The 23503-nt window shown below is 51.8% G+C and overlaps 8 protein-coding genes across 8 annotated transcripts; 4 read left to right on the top strand and 4 right to left on the bottom strand.

The window, feature by feature from the left end:
• Positions 1–7: 7 nt before the first annotated feature.
• TGAM01_v203788 (hypothetical protein) lies at positions 8–1081 on the top strand (the record flags this gene model as incomplete). The annotated part of the gene is made up of 1 exon (XM_018803904.2): positions 8–1081. One exon carries the CDS (start codon positions 8–10, stop codon positions 1079–1081), a length of 1074 nt encoding a protein of 357 aa, XP_018662955.1.
• Positions 1082–3810: 2729 nt separating this feature from the next.
• TGAM01_v203789 (hypothetical protein) lies at positions 3811–5099 on the top strand (the record flags this gene model as incomplete). Its single annotated transcript, XM_018803903.1, has 3 exons — positions 3811–4105; positions 4159–4327; positions 4400–5099. 3 exons carry the CDS (start codon positions 3811–3813, stop codon positions 5097–5099), a joined length of 1164 nt encoding a protein of 387 aa, XP_018662954.1.
• A 316-nt stretch (positions 5100–5415) lies between these two features.
• TGAM01_v203790 (hypothetical protein) lies at positions 5416–6981 on the bottom strand (the record flags this gene model as incomplete). Its single annotated transcript, XM_018803902.1, has 1 exon — positions 5416–6981. One exon carries the CDS (start codon positions 6979–6981, stop codon positions 5416–5418), a length of 1566 nt encoding a protein of 521 aa, XP_018662953.1.
• A 685-nt stretch (positions 6982–7666) lies between these two features.
• On the top strand, positions 7667–8327 carry TGAM01_v203791 (hypothetical protein; the record flags this gene model as incomplete). The annotated part of the gene is made up of 2 exons (XM_018803901.1): positions 7667–7720; positions 7806–8327. 2 exons carry the CDS (start codon positions 7667–7669, stop codon positions 8325–8327), a joined length of 576 nt encoding a protein of 191 aa, XP_018662952.1.
• A 681-nt stretch (positions 8328–9008) lies between these two features.
• On the top strand, positions 9009–10886 carry TGAM01_v203792 (phosphoglucomutase; the record flags this gene model as incomplete). The annotated part of the gene is made up of 4 exons (XM_018803900.1): positions 9009–9061; positions 9133–9230; positions 9308–9511; positions 9580–10886. The coding sequence occupies 4 exons, from the start codon at positions 9009–9011 to the stop codon at positions 10884–10886; spliced, it is 1662 nt and encodes a 553-aa protein (XP_018662951.1).
• Positions 10887–11449: 563 nt separating this feature from the next.
• On the bottom strand, positions 11450–13526 carry TGAM01_v203793 (hypothetical protein; the record flags this gene model as incomplete). The annotated part of the gene is made up of 10 exons (XM_024549284.1): positions 11450–11571; positions 11626–11787; positions 11852–11979; positions 12040–12151; positions 12257–12483; positions 12559–12633; positions 12697–12767; positions 12822–12889; positions 12943–13019; positions 13075–13526. The coding sequence occupies 10 exons, from the start codon at positions 13524–13526 to the stop codon at positions 11450–11452; spliced, it is 1494 nt and encodes a 497-aa protein (XP_024405989.1).
• Positions 13527–15600: 2074 nt separating this feature from the next.
• On the bottom strand, positions 15601–16030 carry TGAM01_v203794 (structure-specific recognition protein 1; the record flags this gene model as incomplete). The annotated part of the gene is made up of 3 exons (XM_018803898.1): positions 15601–15627; positions 15694–15911; positions 15970–16030. The coding sequence occupies 3 exons, from the start codon at positions 16028–16030 to the stop codon at positions 15601–15603; spliced, it is 306 nt and encodes a 101-aa protein (XP_018662949.1).
• A 6225-nt stretch (positions 16031–22255) lies between these two features.
• TGAM01_v203795 (hypothetical protein) lies at positions 22256–23108 on the bottom strand (the record flags this gene model as incomplete). The annotated part of the gene is made up of 3 exons (XM_018803897.1): positions 22256–22631; positions 22794–22887; positions 22961–23108. 3 exons carry the CDS (start codon positions 23106–23108, stop codon positions 22256–22258), a joined length of 618 nt encoding a protein of 205 aa, XP_018662948.1.
• Between the last annotated feature and the right edge of the window lie 395 nt (positions 23109–23503).

Genomic DNA, 23503 nt, shown 5'->3' on the forward strand with positions numbered 1-23503 from the left:
GTTCAAGATGGCATCGTTTTCCAGCCCTCGAACATCCTCGACAATACTTTCAGAAGGTCCTACAATCCATACGTGGACAATAACTCCCGCTAGTTCAAACAACATGGGCTCTTTATATGATGTTATCCGTCGATGTAATAAATTCGAAGAGGGGCAAGGTACAGCAATGTGGGAATTTGTCATTCTGGACAACTCGACTCCTGTTGGATACATGCTGCCCCAGCACGTTGCCGAGATGAAGTGGGACAATACGAGCTTCAGAATCTCCAGATCCAAGCGCAAGATTCATCTGGACCCTGCCATCAAGCCAGGCGACGATGTTGTCGACATATGCCGCCGCGAATTTATAAAGTTGTGCGAAAAGAATGCCAACAATCTCAATGGCTGCTTCAAGAAGTGGCTCAACAAGAGCTCAGACTTCCATCCTATTCGTGGCCTTGATGCCGAGTTGGCCGGCTTGGTCATCCCCTCGGCTGCTAGAGGAATCTTTGGTATCGTCACGACGGGTGTTCACATGAACATGTTCACCATAAGAGGAGGTGGGATCTATGTGTGGGTTTCGCGTCGCTCCCAAAATGTCACATACGCCGGAAAGCTTGACCAGCTTGTTGCTGGAGCAATGGATCCGGAAGACAACATGAACCCTCTGGTGACGCTGCAACGTGAGGCTATGGAAGAAGCAGGGCTCGCTGTTGACATGCACACGAAAATGGTCACTTGGAGAGGCATCTATGTTGGCAGAGCCGCTGGCGGGTCTCTGATCTCATTCTATGATCAGAAAGACCATATTGCTGGTAGCGAGGAGGGCCACATTGAGCCTGGTATTCGGTACACATTTGACCTCGAAGTTAGTCCTGGCTTTGTCCCATATCCAGAGGAGCCGGAGTCGATTGATGGGTTCGTACTGAAGCCCGTGGAGGAGGTGAAGCGTGATTTGAAGAATGCAGAGTGGAAGCCCAACTGCGGACTCGTGATGCTAGATTTCTTGCTTCGAAAGGGTGTGATTAGGGAGGAGGATGACGTACATTTTGGATTGCTTAGACGCGGCCTGCACAGGAACCTGCCACTTCGAATCGAGTGATGGGCTGAGTTTTGGGAGCTGAGAACGACGCTGGGTGAGCGGGGATTACACTGTAAAATTGTGTTGTCTACTAGTCTCATTTGTCAATCTTTCTGGGCGCTCAAGTCTACTGATTCTCAGATGCAATTGCCATGTAACTTTTATACATACTCTTTCTCGTCAGATGCTAGTATCTAGATGCCCCTTATTCATTGAAACTACTGTACTTGTAGTCTCTCAATGCAAATTTCATTCTCTCGCAGTGAACTGAGATAATATATCCAAAAACACCCGAGTAGTTGGAGCAGTAAGCGGTAGGTGTAGGGTTGTCTGTATCATATGAACAAAAAGCAAATGAAACAATCGCTTATGGTATAAAATCACGAATTCGTGAGAGCATACAGGGTAAGTAACGTGAGAAGCAATAAAGCTGGAGCATATTGATGAGCACTTTAGTAAACTTTGAATCTGGGTGTTATTAATGCACAGTGATCGCATCGTAAGCTATTCACGTGGGTGATTTCTTTAGAAATCTAGTTTTGTTACGATGATTTCAGGAGAGAGTTTATTGTTACAAGGACCTTGTCTCGCCATTCTCTCTGCATAAATATGGAGAGCAGTTGTGGACACTCGGGAATTTTCTAATAGAAGTGGGACATGTGACCAGATCTCTATGATTTGCGGGCCGACGGCACGGATGTCGCTTCAGAAGACGAATGTAGTATTTTATATACTCTTTCTTGCTATCCGAGCTAAAGAGAAGATGATGGATGAGACTTGAGAAGAGGGAAAAGGTTATCAGATGGCGATCATTTGTGGGTAAAGAGGCTAATAATAGCTTCAGGCCAAGACACGCATTGCGAATGATGTGCGCTAACAGAGATATGGCCATACTGGCCAGCTACTAGTACATAGCAGGTAACCATAGCGCTTTGTTTTTCCTCTTGTATTTCATCATACTGTTTTCCAGCGGCTATATAAAAAAAAAAAGAAAAAAATAAAAAAGAGAAAAATAAAAAAAGAAAAAAAAAAAAGAAGAGGAGAAGATTAGGGGACTTGGTAGGCAATAGGGAATGGACTAACGAAATCAACATAATCAGCTGCACGCTGCAAGTCAAGCTGTGGCATGGGTGCCAAGCTACCTAAGAGCTGTCTGCTAATGCAGAGCTAGGTTAGAGGAATTGCCACTTTTTGCTGCGTGTCTCGCGCGGAACGGATAAGAATTTGAGAACCTGTTTGCCCGGGGCTGAATGTGTCCGGCTGTTAGTGCATGGCACTGAAATATGCCTCGTGCTGGGCAGGGTTTTCGTTTCTTTAGTTCGCTGTTTGGCGTCTACTATCACCGCCGTTGCTTGATGGAGAGCAAGAGCTGAGAGAAAAACAGAATGAATAATAAAACCTGGGTGATGAATATACTGAAGTAACGACGTTGGTGATGCCAAGGATAGTGACGACTCGTCGTGTCTTGGTTGTTTATTTATAGATGACGCTGCTGCTCATACTGTACAGAGCTGGATCAGGACCCTGAGTAGCGTTGTACATAAGGATGTACCAGAAGATAAGAAGAAAATCACCCGCCTAGTACAGAGTAATCACGGGCTGGAATTCCCCCTTGCTGCCGAGTTTCGCGTTGCTTTTTTTTCTCTGATCCTCCAAGGCGGCTCAGGATCCAGAGGAGGGGCTCGGCTGCAGTAGAGCAGGTCGCACAGCGTCCAGCCGCAGGAGATGGCTTGACAGGGGTTGGTTGTGCGTGTGAGTGTTTGGGTACTAAGTAGTTTTTTCACTATTGATTTTTTTTGGAAAGAGGAAAAGAGGCAATTAATGATAAATGTCCGCCGAGGTACTATGAAAGGGCTGAGACACATGTGTGTGGTAATTTGTGGTATACTACTACATGTACTTGTAAGACAAGCTGGGCTGAAAGGACGAGATTCCCGACGACGTCAGACAGACCTCGCAGTTATCAAGGGCATGTGCATTTTTGACAACTATGTACAACCAATAATAAAATATCTGAACAAGTACCTACACTCTTGCTTCACTGCCGCGCCGCATCCTCCCAACGTTCAGCTCGTCGAATCACCGGATCCACCACGGCGAATGAGACTTGCCCATGCCCCGGGGCTGAACAGCTCCACTAGGAGCATTTAAGCATAGTTGCGCTTTGCCTCCGTTTCCCCCATGGCTGCGGCCTTGGCTGGCGGGCTAGACTGCACTCGGATGGGGGGCTGATGGGACTAGAGCATGTAGCGGGACGGGGTCTGATGGCCCTGATTTTGTGGCCGTGTTGGTTTGCTGCTCTGGTCTGCGAGGAGGAGTTGATTGGACTGGATGTTTGTATCGGTGCTGCTAGTAATTGCTGCAGCTATGGACTGGACTGGACTGGACTGGAGTTGGCTTGGGCTGGGAGAGCCGCATTGGGAGAGGGAGCGGTAGGAGAGATTTCTCGTGCTTGTTTCTCTTCCTTCTTTTCTTTACCCTCGTCTCTTCAAGTGATGAATGAAGAAGCTCTGCTGGTATTTCTTCTTGAAACCTCCTCGTCTGTTATAGAGCTGAGTTGATAGCCGTGCTTGCTTTACACTTGTCTAGACGCTGCTGTCTTGTCCCTTCATTCTGTCCACGTCCATGGCCATGTTATAAGCCACTGGAAACGGAATAAACACAAGCATACTCTTTTGAAATCCATCGACGTCGCATTAATTACAATCGCCCACATAAAGCTCGACTTACACGCACATATCATCGCATCAATGCGTCACAACCCGGCGACGACCCTCCTCCTCGCCCTCGGCGCCGTCCTTTCCACCGCCAGAGCCGACAACGATAACCCGCCCGTCCCCAAATCAGGCCTCCAGCAATCATGGGCCTCACCCGCCAAAGAAACCGTCACCTCGGGCCATGAGATTGAGCAACAGGTTGCCTTGGGATGGTCTCCGAAGCCGACGCAGCCGCCCAAGCCTTTGTTCGGCAGGATGATGATGCCGCGGGCGGATGGCTATACGCTGGGGCCAGAGACGTGTGGGTTTGTGCCTGGGAATGATGGCAGTAAGTCATGATGCCGCCAATTTACTTTCGTTGATGAGACTGACTTTGGCTAGACTCTTATACTTGCATCTCGTCCGGGTACACTTGCACGCCTCAAGGAGGCCACGTGGGATGCTGTCAGCCAAACAGCTCCTGCAGCCAAATCAAGACGACGTGTATCGACTACAAAGCCTCACAGACCGGTGCCTGCAACCTGCCGTCCGATTTTCACACTCTCTGCTGGTGAGCTTCCCTTCTCTTGCGGCTGTCTACGGGAATCGAATATTCGCTTACACTCTTCTGCTTCTTCTCTAGCGCTTCAACGGAGCCGGCTTGTTACACTTGGGTCATTTCCACGTCCGCGTCAACCGACAAGGCCGTTGAACTGTACACCATTTTCGGATGCTCCTTGACGGCTGGCAGGGGCACTCTCCTGACTGTCGATCCAGGTTGGTTGGCAACACACAGCTTCGGCTCCACGACAACGACGGCTTCAACCGCATCGACCGAATCCGCTTCAGCCACATCCACTCCCGATTCTAACAGCGGCAAAAGCAGTACTCCAGTGGGCGCCATTGCAGGAGGCACAGTCGGAGGTGTTGCAGCTCTTGGCCTCGTTGGCCTGGCCGCTTTTCTGCTCTACCGCCACCGTAATCCTCGCAATACCGCTCCTCCTGCTGGCCAGCCTCCGCAAGGACAGAACAATGCCGCCGGCGGAGCTGTCTATCCCTCAGGTGTACCGGCTGGTTATGCGCCGGTGCCGATGCAGCAGCAAGGCTACTATCCGCAGCAGTTCCAGGGACAGTATCCTCCCCAGCAGCAGCAGTACAATTACAACTACCCGGCGCAAACGGCGAGCACGTCTCCAGTGCATACGACTCCTTCTCCGGGCGTTTTCAAAGAGGGCGAGGCGACTGCAACCGAGCTGCCAACGACAAGCCCGCTTGGAGCAGAGACGAACAGGGCAGAGCTGGGAGTAGAGACGGACAGGGCAGAGCTGGGTGGTGGTAAGTAGATGAAATGTATATGATTCATGGGACAACATGTGCGGGATATAAGGGTGGTTGATTTTTCTTTTTTCTTCTTTTGTTGTGGATAGAATTTGCAAGCCAAAGTCAATCTCTTTTACAGCTCTTGGATGAACACCGCTGTAATGGAAATCGGCAATTATTGGATACAAGTATAATGAAGCGTCTTTAGTGGGTATGGATATATTTGTGTTTATTAAGTCAATTTGAAGTAGGACGGTCATATATACCACTTTTATGAATTAAAAACTTTTGAACTCTTATCAAGGAGAAGTAGTATCACGAGTTTGATTAATCTCTACACTATTCCGTCGTGACCCTATCCCACCATTGGGGCCAATTTACAACAATGTTATTCTCGCGTGCCTCTTCCGCGGCAAACACCATTGCGTGACTACGAATCACCTCCTCGAGCGTGCATCCGACAAACTCATTCTGCGCCTTTTCAGCCTCCCACCCGTGATTCTTCACCCGATCGCAGGCCAATACAAACTGTCTCGTGAGGCCCAAGTCGCCGCCGCCGTGGCCCTTGTGCTCCGCGTGCGGCGTATAGACTTTGGTCTCTTTGGTGTCGAAGTCTTGCACGATAATCTTTTCGGAGTCGGTGTAGATTTCGCCGTGCTCGCCGTAGAAGTAGGAGAAGCGGTCGCATTGCTTCTTGGTTTGGGCCACCATCTGGATGGTGACTCGCTTGGCGGGCTTGATGGACTCGGGCCATGTAATGGTAACGAATTGGTCGTCGCAGACGTTGTTGTCGGACTCGAAAACGCATCGACCGAACCAGTTGCGCGAGCTGACCACTTCTTCCGGGGTTGAGTCGTCATAGTCTTCTTCGAGGACCTTGATGACGGCCTGTTTGCGCTCGTCAAGCGTTTTAAAGTCTTCAATGTCGTGCACGACGGTGGTCATTGGCCAATCCGTGTTGCCAGTACCGACTCCCTCGCAGTTGGCACTGAGATATACATTCTTGGCAGAGTACTTGCAGCCGGAATCGCCGAGGGGACAAGTCATGCAGTTTGTAGCAGATCCCGCAGCGGCAGGCTTGCGGCTCTTTTTGAAGAATTGCAAACCACCAGTCGACGACACAAAGTCGGGGAGATGAGGCTCGCCCTCGCCAGCCTTCTCGGGGGAACAGAGCAGCCACAAGATCAGATCGATGTCGTGGCAGCACTTGGCTAGCAGCGAAGGCGCCGAGGTCTTTGAGTTTCTCCAGTTTCCTCGCACGTACGAGTGCGTAAAGTGCCACCAGCCAACAGGCTCTGTATGGACGACGCTGTTGATGTCGCCAATGATTTGGTCTTCCACTAGCAGCTTCCGCAGCATCATGTTGTGCGGGCTGTATCGCAGCACATGGCCGATGGAGAAGATGTTGGACGCGAGCTGCGGCTTGAGCGACTTGTAAATATCGAGACAGTCCTGCAAAGACGGCGCAAGCGGCTTCTCGCACATGATGTGAATGCCCAGCGGAGCCAGGCCAACAACGACCTCTCGGTGCATCTGGTCCTGGACACAGACAAAGGCTCCGTCAACGCCCTTGGGGACGTCCTTTTCGCCACTGGCTACCCTTTGGCGCCGCTTCTGCTCATACTCGACAAAGTCTCGCCAGTCCGAGAACATCTGGCCTTGGCTGGGGCCGTTGCCGCCCCAGATGTGCTGCTTGCCCAGCGTCTCTCGTCGATACTTGTCCGGATCTGCCACGGCGGCCACTTTGCCGTTGCTGGCGATATCAATGCCTCTCGCATAGCCAATTCCTCGAGCACCGGCGCCGATTATGATGAAGCGGGGAGGGTCCTCTGACATTTCAGGCCTCGGGAGAGGCTTCACATGGGGATCGCCGGCGGCGTCATTTGAGACCTTGAGCGAGGCCATGATGGCGATGCAGTTGAGAGACGTTTGTCAGTCCGGGCACTGTACGAGAGAACAGCCTCTATATAAATAAACATCAAGAAGCTGTTGCTGCCTTTGAGATGAGACACCAGTCGGGCATGTTTAAGTTGAGGCTTGGCAGGGACACATATATAGAACTTGAGATGCTAATCCCCACGATAAGGCACGTTTTAGCCAGGGATTCCCGCTGTCGAGCCCAACCCGCCCAATCAGCTTGGAGCCGATGAAAGACAGTGGCTTAACGGCGTCTCAGGCATTGGACGAGAGGCCCTGCAACGTTCCAGTGCTAGCAAAGTGAGGGGGAAAGCCGTTCGACTGGATCAGATGATGGCACTGCTTATCGACCATATGGGGCAAGATTAACAGCGACAAGCTCTCGGTGGGGGAGGTTTTGGGGGATAGCTGAAGTTTACAGCACTTACGGTGTAGCCCGGGGCTTAGCTTCAGTTGGCGTAGTAGTGGGTGCCGACCGAGATTTTAGGGGCTTTACAGGTACCGTCTACAGGCCTGTAGAACTTCTAGGGCTCTCCTGGATCGGACCAAAACTTCAATGAGACGCCAATTCCTGGAGACGCATTCCCTTGTCCTTTATCCGCCGTCTAGTCTGGCCTCGGCATTCGACATAGCTCGCTAATTGACCTTGTGTGGTTACATCCGATCATTCAAGATGCCGGGATCCGAGTCTAATCTGGACGATGCCTTGGTCTGGATCGACTGCGAGGTGCGAAGTGCCGTCTTACTGCTTCACAGAGCTTTCAGCTGAGCTGAGCTGAACTGAGCTATACTAAAGTTGCATTGCCTATCAGATGACCGGCTTGAACCCCGATACCGAGGAGATTATTGAAATCTACTGCATTCTGACAACGGCAAACCTCGACATCATCGACGCCGAGGGCTACCATGCCGTCGTCCACTGGCCGGCCTCTCGTCTGGACCAGATGGACGAGTGGTGCACCAACACCCACGGCAAATCAGGCCTGACAGCCGCCGTGATAGCTTCGGAGACGACTCCCGAGCAGGCTGCCGACGGTCTCTACCGCTACATCACAAAATTCCTCCCCAAGCCTCGCACCGCGCTGCTGGCCGGCAACAGCGTGCACGCCGACAGGGCATTTCTGCGCAAAGATCCCTACGGCAAAGTGATGGAGCATCTGCACTACCGCATCCTGGACGTTAGTGCCATCAAGGAGGCTGCCCGGCGGTGGAGCCCGCCACAGGTTCTCTCGCGGGCGCCGGCCAAGAAGGGCAGCCATAAGGCCAGGGACGACATCCTGGAGAGCATTGAGGAGGCGAGATACTACAGGGAGGCTATCTTTGCCCGCAGGTGATGACGGACGGCAGCCATTGGGTGTTGAGAAGTGAATCTGGCGCGGAGGTGTTGGGTGCGAGTGCATTGGAATAGCTGAGCAGTTGAATAGTTTCTTCAGCAAATAGATTGGATTGCAACACTCGACGTCATCGGCAGCCCAACTCATTTACTCAATCTGCCCACTCGTTCATTTCATGCATATACAGTTGCACCACTAAGACCTAATCCCACCAAGCACAAGAACTAATTACAACGGCAAAAAAGAAGCACAGAAAACCTGTTCATAGTTTGCCTCTGCCCAAGCACCAATCGCGCTGATTTGATGTCATTGATGGCCCAAAGCTCGGGTCTCGTTGGACGAACAGGCAACGACTGACCGCCCAGCTGCAGCTCCATTGAAATTGGGCTACTCCGCACTGTAGCTTCCCAAGCATATTGTACTGATACCTACAGTACGAATTGAGCTTCCGCCAGCACTGGCTGCCCCTCCATCGTTTTAACGAGATGCCCAACCTCCCCCACCAGATCCTGGAGCTTCCCCTCCTCGCCCCCTAAAGCTCTCGCGACATCCCCTATTTCTCCCGCTGAGCCTGGGCATCGTTAGCGATAAATACCTACAGCTCTGCTTCCCTTTCTCTCTCTCCTGATATCACCAAAATCTCAACTTACGAGCCGATCCTGCCGAGTTTGTGCCGCCATCATGGACGTCAAGACTGTCGAGTTTACTCCCTTCCAGGACCAGAAGCCCGGAACGTACGTCACAGCCATCGCCACTCCAAGACAAGCTTGCATTGCATCTGCTGACACTAGCTTTGCATCACCAGTTCTGGTCTCCGAAAGAAGGTCGTCGTTTTCCAGAAGCCGCACTACAGCGAGGCGTTCGTTGCCAGCATTCTGCTGTCCATTCCCGAGGGCGTTGAGGGTATGAGCTTGTGCTGTTCTGCTGCAAAGACAGCCTTGAGCTAGACGCTGATGATTCTTCTCCTTCCATCTCTCTAGGCTCTTCCCTTGTCATTGGTGGTGACGGCCGGTTCTGGAACCCCGAGGTCGTCCAGCTGATTGCCAAGATTGGTGCCGCCTACGGTGTCAAGAAGCTCATCATCGGCCAGAATGGAATCCTTTCCACTCCCGCCGCCAGCCATGTCATTCGCATCCGCAAGGCTACCGGAGGCATCTTGCTCACTGCCAGCCACAACCCCGGTGGTAAGTCCCTCACCTGAATCAACCAAGCTGAAAGCAAAGAAGACGCTGACGATGCCGTGTTAAACTAGGCCCCAAGAACGACTTCGGTATCAAGTACAACCTGGCCAACGGCGGCCCTGCGCCCGAATCCGTCACCAACAAAATCTTCGAGACCTCCAAGACCCTGACATCATACAAGCTCGCTTCGATCCCCGACGTTGACATATCCACTGTTGGCACTAAGACCTATGGCGCCCTAGAGGTCGAGATCATTGATAGCACTGCTGATTACGTCGCTATGCTCAAGGACATCTTTGACTTTGACACCATCAAGAAGTTTTTCTCCTCCCACCCCGACTTCAAGGTCCTCTTTGACGGCCTCCACGGCGTCACTGGACCCTACGGTACCGCCATCTTCGAGAAGGAGCTTGGCCTTACCGGCGCCACTCAGAACTGCGTGCCCAGCCCCGACTTCAACGGCGGACACCCCGACCCCAACCTCACCTACGCACACTCCCTGGTGGAGGTTGTTGACAAGAACAACATCCCCTTTGGTGCTGCCTCTGACGGCGATGGCGACCGAAACATGATTTACGGCGCCAACGCCTTTGTTTCCCCCGGAGACTCTCTCGCCATCATTGCCCACCACGCCAAGCTCATCCCCTACTTCCAGAAGAACGGCGTCAACGGCCTAGCTCGATCCATGCCCACCAGTGGCGCCGTCGACCTGGTCGCCAAGGCACAGGGCCTCACTAGCTACGAGGTCCCCACGGGCTGGAAGTTCTTCTGCGCGCTTTTCGATGCCAAGAAGCTGTCCATCTGCGGAGAGGAGAGCTTCGGCACTGGTAGCGACCACATCCGTGAGAAGGACGGTCTGTGGGCTGTCATTGCCTGGTTGAACATTATTGCTGCCCTTGGAGTCCAGAACCCTGGTGTCACCCCTTCAATCAAGCAGATCCAGAAGGACTTCTGGACCCAGTACGGACGCACATTCTTCACCCGATACGATTACGAGGATGTTGACTCCGAGGGCGCCAACAAGGTTGTTGGCGAGCTGGAGAACTTGGTTGCCAACCCCAGCTTTGTGGGCAGCAAGATTGGCGAGCGCACCGTCACCAAGGCCGGTAACTTCTCATACACTGACCTCGATGGCTCAGTCTCATCCAACCAGGGTCTCTACGCTGGCTTCTCTTCTGGCAGCCGCATTGTCGTCCGTCTCTCTGGTACCGGCTCCTCCGGCGCCACCATCCGTCTCTACATTGAGCAGCACACCAGCGACCCCTCCAAATATGATCTTGATGCTCAGGATTTCCTCAAGGATGAAGTCAAGTTTGCGACAGAGCTGCTCAAGTTCAAGGAGCACATTGGCCGTGATGAGCCTGATGTCAAGACCTAAGCAAGCATTGTGTGCATAAAAGGATATCATCTGTTATTTATTTATTTTAATCGAAGCATAGTGTGTTTGAACGGGGCGGAAAATCAAAAGATGTATGAGTCATGCCCAGCAATAAGTTGTATCAAAAGCAATGAATTATAAAAGAAATCATCTTTCACTGTTTTTCCAAGAGCGTAGCTAAGACTATTACTTGGTCCGATGCAGTACCAAATTTTGGAAACTTTTAAAAAACAAAAAAGCAAAACAAGAAACAGGATCATAGGCGTTAGAAATCAGCTGAGATGATCTTCCTATACAGACTTTTTGATGAGAGTAGATTTGTCTCAGCGCCATGCTTCCAACAGCAAAGAAAAGAAAAGTATTGCCGGCCGGCCGTCGTTAGATTATCAGTCGTATCGTCGTTAAGTAAGTCGCTAAATGTTGAGCGGGTATAGATATAAAAAAGCAAAAAAACGTCATCGTGAAGCGTTGCTTGGAGCTGCACCATTCATAAATTGCAGAAGTAGTTTTTAAAAGTAAATTAGGGAAAAGAGAAAAGAAGATATGAACCGAGTGGCTCGACATCAAGCTCTTCCTGGAGTGGTTGGCCGGGACGCAATTCTCGGCGTATATGGCCTTGGTGTAATGGGCCGGGATGTGTTGGACTTTTGTGGGACGTAGAATAGGTCACTGAAGCTTTGAGCGGCTTGCGGGACGTTAGTAAAGAACCCTGTAGACATATGAAGAGATTATAATTTACCTTCTTCGCTATAGAATTGAAGTTCGAATGACCCCCCGGTGCCTTTTCGTTGTGTTTGTTGCCTGTATTGCTGGCTGAACACGTATAGCTGAATGTCGGCCAGGCGGACTCTCTTGCGGCTGACTCGCTTGAGCCAGGTGGGAGACGTAGATTGATGCGTTACTGTACATAAAAGAACGTTGTTTAGCTTGCGACTCTTCGTATCTGTGGCATATATAATACTAACCAAAGGCTGTCCAGACGGGGCATTGGCGCAGCTCTCCCTCATAAACGGCGACATGGATACGGCGACCTCCTGTGTGCCGGTCTTCAAAAATGATGAGTGAATGTTTGAAACCGTCGTCCAGAATGGTGCTATTGAAAGTGTCAAAAAGATTTCTCGAAGGGGTTAGGAATTCAAGGTAGGCAACTCACGCTTGAAAGAGTTTGCGTTCGCCCTTGGGTGCGTATTCTTTGGTTGCCAGCTGCACTGTCAAGGCGTTGCGAGACTTGAGAGCCAAGAACGTACAGTACATGAGAATCAGCTCTGTAAGTATACATGTTAGTAATAGCATCTACGGTATAGCACTATTCTGCCGCAGATGTCATGTAAATAAGTGGCACTCAGGGCCTTCAACAAAAATGAACATACCTTCCCAAGTTCCGAAGCGCAATGTTGCCCAGAGCTTGGAGCAGTTTTCGGAATGGCTCCATCTTGTGAATTGTATGGAATCATTCTCTCGCTGGATACATAGCTCATGAACCCCGCGGAGTGAAAACCATGGTCCGCCCATGTAAAATGTTCGAAGCAGGAGGTAAGGGGAGCCATCCCGTCCATCAGAGTAGGCGATGAGAGAGATTTTATCATCATCTACGGGCCTGGATTATAGTTAGCTACATTGTCGTATTTGCTGAAATAACGAGCATTGAAATATGTATTCGTAAATAACCTACCGTCGAAAGAGGACTTTTGAGTTGGTGGGAATAGTCAAGTGACCCCACGGTCGATGCGGTCCGAAGGATTCGGATCTGGCATTTGGACAATCAGACAATTATCTCATATCCACTGCGTTGGAATACAATTCTACTTACGGCAGCCCGCCCTTCAAAGCTGACCGAGAGGGCAAAGGTATAGAAAAGATTTGTTCGGCCCAATGTACAGACTGTATCAATACGTGTAAGCGATATGCTACCTAGCAAGGATGAGACTGTCTTACGGTATCTTTGCCTATGGGAGCTATGGTCCCGTAGCGGACCAAAGGGCCGGCTTGTATTGGAGGCGGAGCTATTTTCTTGTTAGCGCAAATGCTTATTCCTGTTATTGATGATGATACATACGAATTCCTCTTGCCTCTCGCAAATTCAGAATTTGCAGACGGAACGCTTCCATCATTTTAAGATCAAAGTCGGGCGATCTTGAGTTATAAGATTAGCATATTAAGAAAAAGACAATTAGAACAAGGCTAATACCTGGATAATAAGTTCCGGATAGCAGTCAGATAATGATTATAGACGACAAATCGTTGAGGGAGCTGTAGACCGCCCGCCTCATTGGTCATGTCGTGAAACATGGTCCGCCAGCGGTTTACTTTGGTCAGTTTCCGGTTCTCATAATGCGTTACAATGTCCCGCAGAGATCGTGACAGGCACGGCAAGATGGTATTAAGAGGATCCAGCACCAGTGGCACGCGGTCTTGGTGGACTTGGGACAGGTCAGCCAGCTCTCGCAGAATCAAGCTAGTGGTCCTGATCTCGTCGATAAGCGATCGCAACTGCCGACGATTGGCCTCTGGCAGAGCTTGGAAGAGGCCTTCGAGGCGCAGCCAGACGCTGTCTGATCGCTCTGCTTCCAAGCAGCATCCCTTTAGAAGATGGGCATCAACGGTGGCCCCCGCATCCTCAATTGGCAGGGTTACCTCCATGGTAGGATTGTATGAATTGGAGAAAAACCAGATGAGTAGTTGGAATGAAATGGGATAAAATCGAGAGCCTGAAGAGAATCGCCGTGGCCTATCTGTGCATGACCAGTAACAGATGGATTGATATCAGGGATGAGTCGGCGTGAATGAAGTATTACCCAACTACTCGGCGCCTACTCTATCGGGCTCTCACAATAAGTTGGCCGGCCGCGTCGCTTCCCGGCGCCGGTTGAAGTGGATTGGTTATCACCGGCAATTTCTATACAGTATACGATCCTCTGCACCTATCGGTCAGTCGCGGAGCAAGAAGGGAGAAGGCCTCTGTCCCTTGTCACCGCAGCGAAGCCAGCGAGACGAAGAGAAGCCAGACAGGATTCCGGAAGATTGGGTCGGGTTAATATTAGATCAAATCGAAATGTCGGAGTGGCAGGGTGGACCGGTAGTTAAAAGTCGGGGTGGGCGGGGGAAAATCAATGAGAGAGAGCATGCAACGTCAAATCCGGGAGCGTGGAGGGGGATCGTTTTCCCACGCTTGGTCTGTAGCTAGTAGCACAGAAAATTGGTGGCGGCCCAATGCATCAAAGGGTAGAAGAAGAAAAAAGGGCGAAAAAAGGGTGTTGAGTCGCAACACCAACAGCAGCCAATTGCATTGGGTTGAGAGACATGCACCACAAAGCAAATGAACAAAGCTGCAAATGTTGGGTCTGGCATAAACCCGTTCACAACCTGCTTTCCTGCTCTTTTGCCTCAGAAAGAAGATCCCTCGAGATGTCCAGAGCACACGCAGACCATCGGATGACCAGCGGATGGATGCATCGCGAGCAGCCCACCAGACTTGAGCCCGTCACCCCATTTGCCGTCGCCTTGGAGCCACAGGAGCCTCGCAGGAGCGCCGGCAGCTCACAGCCTGCCACGAAAGCAAAGCTGCAAGCGTGTGTCGACCCGACGCTGGTCTGCGGTGCATTGGGCCGGCACTTGCATGGCCCGAATGCAGCAAAGCATGTTCTGTTGGTAACGTACATGAGGTCCAGCACCAACAGCGAATCGCGGCCGATCTTGGATCTCCTCCCACTCGGGGACCATTGGCTCGCTTGCGGTGGAGGCACCCGGCGGTGGCCAAGCACGATAGCAAGCCGGCCTCTGATTGAGCGGTGGGCGAGCACGAATCGCTTTCGGTCGAAGTGGATGGATGTGGATGGATGTGGCTGGACGACGGGGGTCGGGCGAGGTTCTGTGCGAGATTCGGGGTCTCACCAGCCTCAAACGGGCTTCTTTTCGCAGAGCCGCCTTTGAGGCTGAGGAGCATAGAATGGCAGATTGTGGAGAGCTAGAGATGGGCGGGCCGGGCCTCCGTCGACCGGGCCTCGCCCCCTTTTCTTCTTGAGCTACTGTTTTCTCGTCTCGCTCTTTTTTTTTTCTTAGCTGTGGTTTGTGCTTGGATGGATTGGATCAATTCCAGAGCGGAGGGTCCTTCCGGGTCCCGGCCTCGAGAGCTCCGCAAGTGTGATTGATCCGTGCCGAGATACACTAGCCACACAGAAAGCTGGGAGCATTTTGCTGAATGAAGCCACGCTTCGAGATAATGGATAGCTTGAAATCATAGTCTCACTGCGTCGCAATCAAGAAGCAACCAGATGTTGGGTACCTTATCCGATTTCAACATGTAGTCACAATTCGAGAGTCAAACAGCAGCAGTAGTATAATCTTGTCAATTCATGGTCCAATGGCTCCATTGGTATTACGTCGAATGAAGCTCACGCAAAAAGTATTCGATGTCGCATTGTAGCTCTGCCGGCCACTATCCCGTTCACAATTACAAGTATGCGAGACCCTGTTTCCGTTGAATTTCCGGCACCTGAAAGCAAATAGTACGCAACCCATTCCGTGCATTCGTACAACACCGTCCTGCCCATAATACAAAGAAATCGACATCACCAGCATGGGCCTTTATGCTTGGCTTTATAGCAAGGCGCGCGGCCTCATTGCCATTGTCTTCGACCCAGATGCTACGTGAATCATTTGCAAAAAGAATCACCATAAGCATGATTCAGCATTCTCACCCGCGACCAGCACCAGTTTACGATGACTCGTCCTCCTGGTCAGCCTGTCAAGAGACAATGTTAGTATGGAATCTCATAGGCAACTCAAGCAAGGGAGGAGAGTGACATACGTTGTAAGCCTGCTTCTCATCCTCATAACGCTTCTTGTCGGCAGCAGCCTTGGCCTCATAGGGGGCACGCTGCTTGTCGTTCAGGGCCTTCCATCGCTCACCGAGCAGCTTGCCGACCTGACCGAATGAGATGCCGGGGTTCTCCTCACGGACGTTCTCACGCTGCTCGTTGGCGAAGAACATGTAAGCAGAGAGACCACGCTTGGGAGCGTTGGGGTCTGGTTTGAGTTAGCCACCGAATCTTGGACACGTGTAGTGGCTGAAGACATCACATACCCTTCTTGGCGCGCTTCTTGGTGTCCTTGGCACCACGCTTTCCAGCTGCAGCCTTGGGCATTTTGACTGATGTGTGTCTTGTAATTTCTAGAGATGCGTTAGTCGCGATTGCATCATAGGCACAAAATGCTTGATTGACGTGGTGTTGGTGATTGAAAAAATGAGAAATGGACTTGAGCGCTGTCACGGCATGTCAAACAGCCACTAAGCTTGTTCGCCAAAGCCAAAAGCGCAATGAGAATGAGTGAACGTGGGCCGTGTAGAGGGGTAGCTTTGTGGTGTAGCTCAAGGTAGATGGAGCTCGGCATGAGGTAGCAAGTGCGCTGCGAAAACGCAATTGAGACGGCATGTGTTGCTCGAGGGGGATTTGAAGCTCAAAAATGACAAAGTCAAAACAATCTTCGTACTTTGAACAAATTTTCACAAAGACAGACGCGACCGCAACGTTGAGATTTTTTCTCTTCGATGCGAGCCGCTCGAGTCAGCGTGCGCTGCTGAGCTATTCAAGGCGCAGCAGAAGCGAGAGAGGTGCTAATGAGAGAGGAAGAGCAGAGATGCGCGACCAGAGATGCAGAGGCAGTCTCCTTGGGTGCAAAGCTGCGAGTGCAAAAATGAAGCTGGGAACAAGGCAAAAACAAGATGCAACGGCAGAATAAAGCCAATTGCACGCAGGGCAAGATGCGTGATGCGGTGATTGTTGGTGACCTGGTGCTTGGCTGGGATGCACGGCGAAGGCGAGGTACTCACAAGATAGGCGCGTTGTGTTGCGACGAGGACGCGGGTGCAGTTTGTATGGGAGGATTTTTGTATGGGAGAATTTGTATGGGAGAGGGAGAAGGGGAGGCGAGCTTTGTATGGGGGGAGGGCCAAGCAGCCTTTTTACTATGGGCGGGTGATTGGGAGTGCGGGCTGCGGAGAGAACGCGCGCACGCGCCGAACGGCCTAAAAAGCTACCACCCACACAACTTTCTCGCACTTTGGTTTTTTTTCTGCGCTGCTTGCTGGCTGTACCCTCCGCCTAGAGGGGTGACGGATGCTGGGCCTGGGTGAGGGGGGTGCTTGCTGCTGGGCCATGTACCTTCTCTCCTACCGTACCGCTAGTAGCGAATGTGCCCTCTCTGGGCGCTGGCGCTGGTGCTGGCGCTGGCCGAGGGAGCTGGGAAGCTGGGCTGGGCGGGCAGGCCAGGTACTGCTACTGCTGGGCGGATGGGGCACGGAGTACTTGGTGCTGGGTGCTGGCTGCGACGGAGCGCTGCTACAGGCGGCACACTGGGCAACGCACACTGGGCAGCACACACTGGGCATGGGGTGCTGTCCCGACCGCAAGGTACTTGTACCTGCTCCCTTATTTGCCTGCTGCCGAGTACTTTCCTCCGCGCGGCAGCTCTGGCTCTGGCTGGCCTCGCGGGGATCATGGCCGCCGCTTCTGCGCATCAAGTTTGCGAGGCGAGCAATATGATATTGACATGGATCTTTTCTCTTCTATTCCACTGCTTGATTACAGTTGTTCCGCGAGTAGAATACGGTCAAGTGTTACTACCATTACTAACATTTTCCGAAGCTGCATTGATGAATATTGCTGATCTGCTCTGCTACCGCATCTTGTGGTACTACTACCTACTCATGTGTATATGCGCAGAGCCAAGGAACTGCAGGAAGCGGCTGGGTCAACCAGCCGCTCCATGGATGTTTGCTGTAGCTATTTGTTGCAGGCAGCAGCATGGCATTAGGTACCAAGACAAGTACAGTAGCAAGGACTGCAACGGCCAGAGTACCTTAATTTTTTGCCTGCTTCCTTGCAGCAAAGGAGTCTACCTGGTTCCTACTGGCATCATCATGACTTACACGGACGAGCCACCACTGCTTTGCTTGCTTTGCTCAGCGTTTGCTGCTGCCTCTTGAGAAGAATCCGCATTGTACTTAGTCTACATACAACCTTACCTTGGCCAAGCTGCAATTTGCGCAACAGGTACTGTGCTCGATTGCGAAAAGGCGCATTTCGTCCGTCACCACTCACAGACGCACATAGTCGTGGCCACTGCGTCTATCTTCTCCCAGCTCAGCTACGGGCTGTCGTCATATGCAGAGCCAGACGAGTCGGCTTGGTGGTCACAGGCAAAGTGCTGCTCGCCCATTGATTGCGCAATACTGTACAGGTACTTGGCCTCCTTAGCCTTCCCCTCCCACAGACAGTACACGCCCTTTGTATCCCATCGTCTATCTGAACAATCGCACTGTATACTTTACAGCCGCCCATACCTCCCTCATCCTTGGAGTGGCTGTACTTGTACTCCCAGCGGTAGCGGTATTAGCATTGAGTGCTAGCTCCGTGTTGCCTCCCTGGAACTTTGGGCCGTAGCAAGTTCTTGGTATCGCGCCTCCCTCCTGCGCTTTTTTGCCTCTCTACGCTCTCTTTTCTCCTCTTCTCGCTCCATATTATTGATGCTACTGCTTTTCCGTACTACTGGCACCCTCCTTATGATTCTGGCGGTGCCACACCTCAGTTGCCTGCACCATTACCCATGGCTTGTCGCCGGTTGCGCAGCGACAGGACTCAGAGCAAGACCCCAATTCCGGCAGTAGTATGAGAAGAGATACAAGTGGCATTCACAGCAAACGAAACGGGCCTGTACGGTGCGGAGTACGGCATGCGAGCGCGAGGCTTCATTTGCATGTACACGGCCTCCCTTGCTAATGCCAGCCAATACGAAGTACTACCACCACTGCGTTGTAATGAGTGGTTTGGGTGTTTGGCTGAGAAGCAAATAGGATCGATCAATGGACCTGCGTGTTTCGCGTTGAATCCTTACACGTGCGTCCCAGCGCTTGCGAGCACTCTACAGAGAACACGCATGTTTCTTACTGTATTTCCCATGGCTGGCATCGCGAGCACCTATACAAAGTCTCAAACCGGCTGAAGACGGCCAGCAGGGGACGATCTAGATCAATTGGCATATCTGCGTTGACTTGCGGAAATTGAGATGGCCGCCACGGCTTCCAGAAGTCTCATTGCTTCGTGACATTTGTATGACAGGTACCCAGTAATATGGCCCTTCTCAAAGCAGCCATGGGGAAATTGTTATGGAGAGGTAGCCCTGCCTCCTGGGCAATCAGTCGCGCTGCCCGCTGCAACACACGCATTGGCGTGCCAGCGAGCCAGAAAGTTGCGCCGACTGCTGCCACAGTCCAATATTGTTACACTTTAGCGCGGAGCTCCTCTTTACCTTTCCCCCTCATGGTCTCACACCTAAACTGGGGCACTGGCTTTTCGCTCTGCCACGGCCCAGTGATTCTTCTCTCGGTTACTCGACAATCTCAGCGACGGGGGGTTTTCTGTACCCAGCGGGCACAGGTGTTGGCGGTTTTCCAGTAGACTAGTGGACCAAAGGGACGCAGCACGCAGCATGGCCTGGCGGAAACGGCTGCTACCTTACATAGCAGTTGGATCGTACTACATGCGCATTGTCGTACTCTACACTCCGGCCTTCTCGAAGCATTTTTGAAACGAGCCGGGGCGCTGGTTATCGCTAGCTGGAGTACCTGCTCAGGCTCCGTACCGCTTCAACTTCCCATACCTTACTACGGCTACTAGCCTCTTGCTGCTGATTGCTCCATCGGCCGTGCCGCGAGTGCTACTACTGCTGTCAAGGGCCACCTACACGGTATTACTACTTGGTGCTTGTATACCATACTCGGCATAGACTTTTGCCATTGATAGCTGCTAGCAGCAGTAGCACTACTAATGGCTGTCCAGACCGGGTTGGTATGCTGGGTATGAGTCCCCAGAGAGGGGACAAAGGCCCGTCGTGCTACGCTACCTCGGCCACATTGCAAGGGAGATGTCGGTGGTAATGAGGGTAAAGACCGCTCCAGCAAATATCCAAGCAGCCAAGGTACCAGTGGCCACACGCTTCGCTCTTCGCAACGTCACAAGCATGCAGGAGAAAATCCATACGAGGGACCACGGCGAAGAGCTCGCTAGCGGGCAGATATTGATGCTACAAACTGGCGTGGAGCAGCGGAGCACTCGGAAGCTGTGCCACCGCAAGCTAGAACTGCCCAGAGAAGGGTGTACTTGTAGTGGCGCATGACGCATTGTACCGTCATACGACTTTTGCAAGTACTGGTACTTTGCCCTAGGTACCTTTTTCTTGATTCTCCTCCGTCAGACGAGGTACGCGCAAATGCCCACAAACACCACCAGCAGCAGAGTTTACCGCTACTGCTTCGACGGGTGTGAAGGAGCGAGCTTAGACGCGGCACTGATAACGGATAGTGCTTTCAACAAGCCGCGGCATCAGAGCAGACTCGTATTGATGATCCTTACATGAGAAAAGCCACAGGTCCTCGATGCATTAGGCAGCACCAAGTGTTGGGGGGCGCTTTACCGTACGGTGCAGATTTGGCTGCGAGGTATTGTGTGCTGCGGTGCTTGGCCCATATTGATACTGCTCATTACGGATCGGTAGCATGCCGCAAATTCGACTCATGATATCTCCGCGTGGCGAGCTGTATTATTCATCTCATAAGCAGCAGCAAATGTATAGATTAGTTTATCTGTCTCCGAAGCTGAATTGTCTTCCTGTTCTCACGCAGAATATGCCTCAGGTAGGCATGCGTTTTGCTCGACCTGCTGGTACAGGCACATGTACGGAGCAGCAGTATCACATACTGTACTGAGCTTGTCTCTGATGGCGCATTCCTCTAGCGGCTGCGCACATATCGCGCGGAGTACAGAGACGCGTACGGCGAAGACCAGCCCCTCCAAAGCCTGCAGCATTCCGATGCGGAATTATTTGCAAGGTAGCATTTCCTGGCGAGTGCTTAAACGATGTGCGAAGAGGTACCTCGCGTGCTGCGTGCGTATCGGGGACTGAGACCAAAACGGCTGGCAAAGACTGGAGGTATGTACTAGTAGACTGAGACGAGCGAGCATGGTGCAGGCATAGAGAAAAGGGCAAAGGAGCAGTGCAGCTAATGAGACTGGTCTCAGCTGCTCCGTGCAAAATGCTAAGCACCCGACGATAATGCGACCTCACCTACTCCATCAGCGCAGGCACACTAATAAGGTACGCGACACCACACACACCCCGATCTTTACCACTGGGAGCTCGGGTGTTTGTCACGCAGGCGCAGGCTTGACTCTCCGAGCAATTGTACTGTGCAGTACATGCCTCGACCCTGTCGCACCTCCAGCCAAATGGGGAAGCCTCTGCCTTTTGTCCCCTTCTCACACTCCCCGCGCGCACGCCTCTGCGCAGGGGAAAAAAGGGACTGGGAGCGGAGAGAAGAAGAAAGGCAAATAAGAGCTACAGGCATACTGTAATCAACAATGTGTACATTCAAGCTACTGCTACTGCTACTGCTACCTTTAGTAGTATGGAGTACCTACTGCAGTTGCAGTGCTCCACCCCTTTTCGCGAGAGGTCATCAATTCAAGGTGGCGAGTGAGTGATGGGCATCTCGTGGTTGATCCAACAGACACGCTTGCGTGCCTTTACAGCTTGACTTCATATCAAAAGGGGATCAGACGACGAAGCCGGCGCGAACTCTACTCAATTTCAGCTCTATCTCGAACAACGCCCAAATGACAAGCTGCCAGGCGCCATCACGTGGCTCCCAGCAGCAAAATGGGTGGTGGTCATAGCTCCCTCTACAGCGCTTCTCGCAAGCAAGGTACCGCTTCGTGCTGGCTGAGAAAATCACTCCAGGGACCCTTTCGATTTTCTCGGGGTCCCCATTTTATGTGCCCCATACTTTGGAATAAGGCTTGTTTTTTTTTTTTTTTTTTCCCTGGCCCCCCTGGACTTGTCAGATGCTCCTGATCTTGCACCGCGAGTGATTGATTAGTCATGCGTATATAAGGTACATGGCGTGTTCTACTGACTTGTTTCCTTTAATATTCTGCGCTGCGCGGCTGGAAGAGGCGCGTCTTGATGAATGCGTTTCTACCTTTCTATGAGTGATGGCATGCCTTACTGACTTGGTATGTAATAGCTGTGATGCTTGTGACAATCTCAGACTTTTAGATTCCTCTTTTTGAGATTTATTTTGTAGACTTTTCAGAGCTGGCTTGATGCGCGATGGGCCAAGTTTCTGCTGCCACAACTTCTGATAACCTGAGTTATAAAGGCCAGGACAAAATACTAGTAGTTATCATCACAGAGCTCTAGGTGACCGTTGATAGCTCTAAAGCGTGATATGCCAAGAATAAGCTAGAAAGACAGTTACAAATTGTCTATTGATTACTCAGGGGGTATCTTCATAAACCAATTGCCATCCCATCTTAGTCCTCATCCTCAGGATCCAGGACAATGTTGCGCAAATCCTCATCCTTTGCCCAGTCGACGCCGCTGCCAGCAACCACGCCGCTAGCCACGCCCTTCATCACCCTCCACCGCTGCCTACTCGTCTTGACTTCTTTCGTCAATTTCTCAATCTCCTGCTGGACTCGGGGGTCGTCGACGCGGACGGCCTTTTTCTGCTTGGCCTGCTCTGCCAGCGCGAACAGCTCGCTTGTGAGCTCCATGTTCTGGCGACATACGCGTATGCTCTGCACCTGGACGTCGGTCAGGTCGTCGCGGAGCTTTGTCATGCTGTCTGCGTGCTGGGCTACGGATATGGACGTCTCGTCTCGTTCCTGCACGTATGGGAACAGATCCCTGTAGTTGGGTCAGCAAAGGGAGGGCCTTTTATGCCATTTCCAATTCTCAGCTTGGTCTGCGATGTTAAGAGTAAGTAAGAGTAATACGTGCCGCTCTATTGGTGATGCCTGTGTGCCGTTGTGGACTGCCTTGAGGATCGGGTTGGCCATCATCACCGACTCAATCGCATCGTTGCGTAGCCTATATCTAGCTCTTGCTGTGAGAAGCGCATCCTGAGCCTCTGCGATGTTGCTCTCATCATCATAATTTCTACCTAGAGATGCCGGAGTCATCGTGTGAGTAAGTCATGCAACATATATCCATCATTCCTATCAGATGGCCCTTACCGGCTTGCTGCGCGTTGATTATGGCGATTTCAAGCCTCAGCTCCTGGAGCTTGTCATACAGCTCCAGCACTCGCGTTTCGTCCTCGGAAAGGGGCAGACGGGATTCACCGCCGTCTACACCGGTCATGGGCTCGTCGACTTCACTCATCTTGCAGCCTGCTTAGGACCAGTGGTAGGCGCTGATTCGCTCAACCGAACGAGTCTTTCATCACCAGCAAAAACCCATGTCGTGGCTGTTGACCTGTGGCGCGCCGTTTCTCAAGACGAAGTAAGCCACAGGCCGCTCTGCTTATCTAACTCGGTACAAAGCTCCCCCTGTAATGCAGGGCAGTCTCAGCGCTACCAAAAGTCACAAGGCACCCGTCACACTACCCAACGTAATGCCGGCCGTAGGGCCCCGATAAGGTTCAGCATCTTAACCATTCGATGCTTTGACTTTTTGGCCTCGCAGCCTGTGGCATTCAAAATCCCTCTGTCCTCGGCGCATTGTAGTTGCTCGTCTCTCCTGCGTTGGCTCGTTATTCGACTCTTTTCAATCTTGCT

This window comes from Trichoderma gamsii, assembly GCF_001481775.2.
Source record: "Trichoderma gamsii strain T6085 chromosome Unknown Scaffold_10.2, whole genome shotgun sequence".
Classification (NCBI taxonomy): domain Eukaryota; kingdom Fungi; phylum Ascomycota; class Sordariomycetes; order Hypocreales; family Hypocreaceae; genus Trichoderma; species Trichoderma gamsii.